This window comes from Clupea harengus, chromosome 24 (assembly GCF_900700415.2).
Source record: "Clupea harengus chromosome 24, Ch_v2.0.2, whole genome shotgun sequence".
Classification (NCBI taxonomy): Eukaryota; Metazoa; Chordata; class Actinopteri; order Clupeiformes; family Clupeidae; genus Clupea; species Clupea harengus.
In genome coordinates, this window is record NC_045175.1 from 13703049 (window position 1) to 13710728 (window position 7680).

The 7680-nt window shown below is 42.0% G+C and overlaps 1 protein-coding gene and 1 long non-coding RNA gene across 2 annotated transcripts in view; both read right to left on the reverse strand.

The window, feature by feature from the left end:
• Positions 1-1881, reverse strand: part of LOC105894517 (GTPase IMAP family member 8-like) — a 79558-nt gene extending 77677 nt beyond the window's left edge. Inside the window, exon 1 of the mRNA XM_031562365.2 lies at positions 1668-1881. Coding sequence (XP_031418225.2) covers positions 1668-1866 — 199 coding nt within the window. The 5' untranslated portion in view covers positions 1867-1881. The remainder of the gene's footprint in view (positions 1-1667) is intronic.
• Positions 1882-2176: 295 nt separating this feature from the next.
• Positions 2177-3751, reverse strand: LOC116219288. Its single transcript, XR_004163131.2, has 3 exons — positions 3604-3751; positions 2586-2657; positions 2177-2367 (listed from the first exon to the last, which is right to left on the reverse strand). It is a non-coding gene; the product is annotated as an uncharacterized LOC116219288 (long non-coding RNA).
• Between the last annotated feature and the right edge of the window lie 3929 nt (positions 3752-7680).

Below are 7680 nucleotides of genomic sequence, written 5' to 3' on the forward strand. Positions count from 1 at the left end.
ACGTATGACCAGGAGGACAGCATGTGGTCCTGGAGGACATAGAGACACACTGAGAACAATCTCCTGTTTAGTGAGCTCAGGAGTGTCTTTGAGGTTGACATTACTCCACCATCCTGGAGCCTCGACTACTGTGACCTGTCTGCCTGCTACTTCTCCCTGTCTCTTCACACACTGAGCTGTTCTCCCTGCGGTATCAAACTCCTCTCTGCCCAGGATGGTGTTTCCTGATGAACTCTTCCCATCATTTATAGATCCCAGCAGCACAACTCTGAACTCTGACAGGAGAGGGGATTTTCCTGTAATACAGAATGTATGAATTATAAATGTGTACATAATATTTAAATGCCCATCTTACAAATTGTGTTTTATGTAAATCAAATGATTAATATTTCAGTGTGTGACCTCACATTACATTTACATTTACACAGATTTCCCTAATAGTGTGAATAACATACCTGTAGTAATAGGGTTTAAAAACAGATCATTTAAAGAAATTGGTTCATTTAATGTCCTTTAAATGTATTAAAATGTGTGTATATATATATATATATCATTACATATTTTTGTTATATATATTTGTTTATGTCTCAATTACTGCTGTTTTATTATTGTTAAAATGCCTTCACTTTATAAATGAAAGATTCATATTTGTCTGGTGAATTTGAGGGGGGTTTGTTAAATATCAAACACAACTCACTCTTCAGTAACTGGAGGTGTTGCCTTTGCTTCTCCACCTTCATCAGTCTCTCTTTTGCTCTCTCTTCCTCCTTCATCCTTCTGTCCTGTGTTTCCTCCAGTCTCTTCCTGTCCATCTCATAATGACAGCCCCTGTTTCCTGCAACCATTTCTTCATTTTTTTCCAGCAGCTCTGTCACCTGTGTGTCATCAGTGCTGTTTGTATTGTTGAGGACATGATATCTGTTCCCACATTTCTCAATCAGCCATTTGAGATGCTCCCCTTCACTCTCAATGTGCTGCTCAATGGTTGTGTCTCCCAGCCAGTCTCCACAGGTGAACAGCACCATGGTGTGACTCCACAATCTTAAACCGAGAAGAGATAAGTGTTGTTGAACTGATGTCTTGTGCTCCTCTGTGAAACTAGCATCCACTCGTATGACAAAACAAAGACTATGTGGACCCTGATCACACAAACCCTGACTGAGCACAATCTCTCTTTTGACCATTGCAGGGCTGTACTCAACAGGGATATATGCCCACCATCCTGGAGCCTCCACCACAGTGACTTGTCTCCCTGCTACTTCTCCCTGTCTCTTCACACACACAGCAGATCTCTGTCCAGGTTGAAACTCCTCTCTGCCCAGGATGGTGTTTCCTGATGAACTCTTACCAGCATCTTTAAATCCCAGCAGCACAATCCTGAGTTCTGAACGCAATGTGTCTTCTGCAAGAGTAAACAGAGATTATGAACGGATCTCTCTCACTCACTCACTCTAAAGTAAATATTTGTAATGCTTAGCTTATCCATGTTAGTGTAATTAAATAGTCTTCAGTGCTGTTGTAAGTAAATAGTTCAAGTGGCATATAGTTTAATGTACTTGTAAAGGAAGGAAGGTTATTTGGACAAACAGCTAGTAACATTCATCAACATAAAGATTTTTCATTTTCATATTAATAATGTGATTTTGCAGATGAGAAATTTAACTCACCCTTTGCTGAGCTGAAAGACAGTCTTTGTCTCTGCACCTCCTTCCTTCTCTCTTCTGCTCTCCTCTCTTCTCCTGTCCTCTTCTCTTCCACCTCCTGTAATCTCTCTCTCGGTATTTCATAGTAAAATCCACTGTTTCCTGCCCCCATCTGTTCTATCTTCTCCAGCAGCTCAGTGACTTGTGTGTCATCCTTGTTCATAATGTTGAGGACGTGATATCTGTTCCCACATTTTTCTACAAGCCACAGGAGCATTTTCCCTTTAACCTCAAAGGCTTTCTCTTCTGAAGGTCTCTCCTGAATGAACAGAACTAGAGAGTGTTTCCAGGCTCCATGGCCCAGAAGACTCAGGTGGTTTGATGTGGCATTTCTCTCTGCCTCTGTGAAGGTCTTATTCTCATGGACGACCAGCAGGAAAGCATGAGGTCCTGGAGGACACAGAGTCACGCTGAGAACTATCTCCTGTTTAAGGAGGTTAGCCGAAGATCATATATAGCCGAAGATCATAGTCTGTCCATCCTGGCGTGTCCACCACAGTGACCTGTCTCCCTGCTACCTCTCCCTGTCTCTTCACACACTGCAGTGTTCTCACATCAGGGTCAAACTCCTCTCTGCCCAGGATGGTGTTTCCTGCTGAACTCTTTGCAGCTTCTCTGTTCCCCAGCAGCACAATCCTCAAGTCTGAGAGATGGAGGACACCTCCTGTTCATGAAGCAACACAGTCACACAAACATATTACAAACAAATAGTTAAAACATAATTACTAATAATACTACAATTCTCACACACACACACACACACACACACACACACACACACACACACACACACACACACACACACACACACACACACACACACAGAGAAACACAGACACACACACACACACACACGATATTAGGCTAAATTGATGGACTCACCACTAGATGATCCCCCTGCAGCCATCTCTTCAGTTTCACTCAGATGGCCTCAGTGTCATGAAGTACTTATGGCTGAAAGAAACATGTTCACACTTTGGAAAGGAAACAACAAAGCAGTATAATAGTATAATATGGTAGATAATAGTATACTATCATTCTCTATAGATAACTATATTTTATAGTATAAAAGTGTAAAAAGTAGATAATTGCCTTAAAGGTACAAACTGTTCCAGTGAACACCTAAACCTGTTGTTCAGCATAGTTTTTGTTGCCATCTCTCATACACAAGATCACATGATATTTTGATGAAAGACAACTTACTGCCAACTTACTGAATGTTTTTCAAACCTCAAAGTCAAATGCCCTTCTGTCACGTCAGAGCCTGAACCTGCACCTGCCACGCCCCCTTCAGTTTCCACTCGCTCACCTGCACCGCGTTCACACTCACCGGACTACTGATGACCTGCACCTGTCACATCCCTACATATACCTCTCAAGCCCTTCACTCTTCATCTGGCCTCGCACTCTATGAACTTAACCCCAGCGACCTGCATTCGAGACGTCTGTATTTGTGATTAGCGATCGAGAAAGTTATCCCGTATTAGTTTAGTCATAGCCTTAGTTTTGACAGTCTAAACTTTTTTGACACTCCTTTTTTTATACAATCTTCTTTTTCCTTGTTTGTCTGTTTGTTTTGTTTAAATATTTAGTACATTTCATCATGAATATACAGTATATGGGATGTTAATGTGATCGATTTGATTTGAAACTGTGATTTGAAATGATCATTTTAGACCTCCTGCTATCTTTGTAACTTCATACAGAACCGTGCAATGCATTTGACCTCTCATTTGAGTCTCTTAATCCACTATTTCAAACAAAATACTTTGAGTACATTCATTTAACCTCTATTGACTGCATTCTTCCTTCCTTTGTCAGTTGGATCTCTAGTTCTCATGTAATGTACCTGTCAATGAGATCACACCCACCATGTCTGTGTACAATTATAATGTCTTACCTTCATGAATAAGAATCATTCATTCTGTAGATATAGGTTTAGTTTGAATGGCGATCTTCAAAAGAAGTCTTCGTCTCACACACACCTGAGTGCTTCTGTCTGCAGTGCACTCTGTGGATGTTTACAGGAAAGAGGACCAAAACCTGTTTGACTAGAATACACCATATCACCACAGGTATCATGTTTCAGTGTGACACATTCGCTACACGTGTCATGACAAGTAAGACATGTTCTCTATCAGCCTAAACCTGCCATTAAGGACTCTGTTCAGAGATGGAAAGTGCACTGAGCATTATGGCACAAAAATAACAGGAGAGATTAGTGTTAATAATTATTTCATTTCACCCAATCAAAACATGGGACTTCACTTTATCTCGTTTCTGTAGTAAGAGTGAAACAAACCTGCACTTCAGTGGCAAGAATTACTCAGGCAAAGTTACAGACTGTTGAATAAAAGATAATCATGAATTTCACTAATTCTACCCACTAGGCCATAGGCTGAGTTATTCCAACCACCAGGCTCAGTTCATGGACTTGATGGTTTAAACCCAACCTCACTCAAAAGCAGGTTGTCAAGGGTGGGTTGTAACAGCGCAATCTAGTGGCCATATACTGGTACCGGAGGTTGACACACACACACACACACACACACACACACCAGTCCCTCTGGGCCTGTTAACAGTGTGCAGTGACCTTTAAGCTGTCTTATTGTTGAGGAGTGTCTCCAAGCATCTTTAGGCCACAGTGTTGTAAGAGAGAAGCTTGTGTGTCTCCTGTCGGAGCGAGTTGATTGCAACATGTAAATGAAGTGGACACATCAGGTGTGTGATGGCCGACTAAAGGTAATGCTCACTCCCTAAAGAATACAATGCTTGAAGCGCGTTGGAGCGTCTTTTACAGTTTTTCTCCATTGCTTTGGCTCATTTCACGAAACAGAAATTACATTCTCAAAACAACGCGTGCAAACCTCCAAACCACTGTGCACTTGTTCACAACAGATTTTAATTTCTCATTCCTTTAATCAAATTGCAATTGTATTAGCACATTCTTGTAAAGAACAAGTACAATTGCCTACAGTTTGCACAAATTTCAAATGATTTAGCACATCTTTGCAAATGGTTAGGTTCAATTGCCTTCAGTTAGCCCAATTACCAATTGAATATATCTTGCTGGTCTAAACTGACTGTTGCTTCTCAGTCAATTCAATTCAATTCAATTCAACTTTATTTCGCCATGTATACAGATACTAGGAATTTGTTTTGGTATTCTCCATGCAGGCTATAGTATCACCAAACTATCTCCTGCACGAGATCTCCACGGCCGCTACACAAGCGCCATCGGACAAGGGGGTAGACAGGACGGGAAGACAAGGTTGAGGGAAGAATTGCAGCATAACATGAGGAAAGGGAGGAGAAAAAAAAGGCGACCCCCAGACTATGCTCCTAGAGGAGTACAGTGTGGGAGCAGGAAAAAAACACCTCAGCACATAAGCACATACATTTTACAACATGACAGAACTCAAGACTTGCAACGGGGAGGAGGGAGGGGGGATGGAGGTAAGCCAGCGCAAACAAGCAGCAATCTGGTCCAACAGCCATATTCGGCTATGGTCACAGACCCGCCTGTCACCCTGGGGGTACGAAGCAGGCGAAGGCGTGGGATGGGGGTCATGGGGTGGTGAATGCATATCAGTAATGTGTATGTGTGTATGTATGCATGCATGTAGAAAGTTCGAGTATGAGTAGGCCTGGATTGTCGCCTTCCCCTAGGCCTAATCAGACAGATTCTCAGTCCGCAAGATTGTCGTTGCCATGGAGACATCCTTGAAAAGGTCCTGGACTGAGACAACAATCCACAGGTGTCTGTGGAAAGGGGGAAGGGAATGCAAGAGAGTCTCACTGCAGCGATCTTCAGGGGAGTTGTTGTTCCAGCAACAGCCTTGGCCAAGGCAGTGCTGGTTGAGGGGGCCGAAGTCGTTGATCTCTGCAAAACATGTTGGCATAATTCAATTCAATTCAATTCAATTTTATTTATATAGTGCCATAACAATACAATTGTCTCTAGGCGCTTTACAGAGCCCAGAGCCTGAAACCCCCTTAGTGCAAGCACAATGGCAACACGGGCAAGAAAAAACTCCCTGTTAGTCAGGAAGGACCCTTAAGCAGAACCACGGCACATAAGGGGGAACCCATCTGCTTGAGGTCGGCCGGGTGGAGATAGGAAGGGGGGAAGGGGGGAGGGTTGTGTGGCAGAAGGGGAAGGGAAACAACAGGTGTTGTACATAGCCTGCATTTGGTAGATGTACATAATACATATACAGACATCCAGTGGTAAATACATGATACAGACAAGACCAGTTTAGTGGATATACACTGTGCTGATAGGGTTACTATTACAGGGGTAAGGGGAGTAGGAACAGAGAAACATGTCGATGGTGGCAATAATATATATTGTATATAAATGCTAGCATAGGGTATGAGGTAGAGTAAGTGTACGGCAGTGCGGGGGCGGTGGGTGCAATTGGCCGAGGGTTTCTACAGGTAGACCGGGTAGAGACTACAGCAGCGTCCCATGGCGAAGATAGTCTAGATTAGGAGAGAAAGAAAAAGAACAGAGTGAGTGGGTTATTATAGGCATTAGCAATGTGATAAGAAAGGAGAGGGAGAGGGAGAGAGAGAGAGAGAGAGAGAGAGAGGCTGCCTGGCTGGGTGTATGGGGATTTTATTTAGTATTTAGTTGGCTGGTGACAGTCGCAATACGCGCCGTGTGCTGTACCCGGGATCTTCCGCACTCCTTCACGGTACAACATACGCTGTCTGTAGCCCAGTTATGTTGATTAGGGGGGTATTGCATGTGTTTTAGATGTGTTTAGCTATTCTGGCATTTAGCATTTAGTTTGGTTTGGCATTTAGTTTGGTTTAGCATTAGTTATGTTTAGTTATGCTGCCATTTAGCAATTAGTTTGGTTTGGTACATATGGAGATTTTAGTCGTAAGCTTTGTTAGGGTTGCAGGGTACAACATACGCTGTCTGTAGCCCAGTGATATACATTTATTTATTTATTTATTTTAAGATGAAGTACGAGGACTTCAAATGATGCAAATTTAAATTTAGGTCTTGGGGAAATACATAGGTTAGCGAGGGAAATTGTAGCTACTCCACCTCTACGCCCTGTGCTGCGGGGGATGTGACAGTTAACATGACTTGGAGGGGTGGACTTATTTAAGGCTAGGAATTCATCTGGTTTTAGCCAGGTTTCAGTTAGGAAAAGTATTTGAATGTTGTTGTCCGTTATCAGCTCATTTATAAGTGCACCTTTTGATGTTAAGGACCGAATGTTAATAAGGCCCAGTTTTAGGATTGTACAAGTTTCATTGTGTGCTGATAAGGTTTGTATCTTTATTAGATTTTCCTGATTGATACTTCTTTTAGTGTGATTTGCGTTGGGTTTGTACGTTCTGGGTATAGATACCGTTTGTATATGGTTTACAGTTTTTCTCCATTGCTTTGGCTCATTTCACGAAACAGAAATGACATTCTCAAAACAACACGTGCAAACCTCCAAACCACTGTGCACTTGTTCACAACAGATTTTAATTTCTCATTCCTTTAATCAAATTGCAATTGTATTAGCACATTCTTGTAAATGACAAGTACAATTGCCTACAGTTTGCACAAATTTCAAATGATTTAGCACATCTTTGCAAATGGTTAGGTTCAATTGCCTTCAGTTAGCCCAATTACCAATTGAATATATCTTGCTGGTCTAAACTGACTGACTGTTGCTTCTCAGTCAAGCCGTTGTTCTCTGCAAAACATGTTGGCATAATTTCCTTGTGTACATCATCACCTGCACAATAGTTCACTCCACTGTCAAAATCCTTCAGGCACATAATACCATGAAAAACATCATGGTATATACTGTAATATGAATCTCTTGGATCATCGGCTTAATTTTCAGGTGCAACTAGAACTTTTCTAATCAAGGGGGAGATTCACACATCCGATCACCAATCACACAGTACGTTTAGTTAGCTGACAGGTCCTATCCAGGAGTATAAATTCTTCCATCAAATA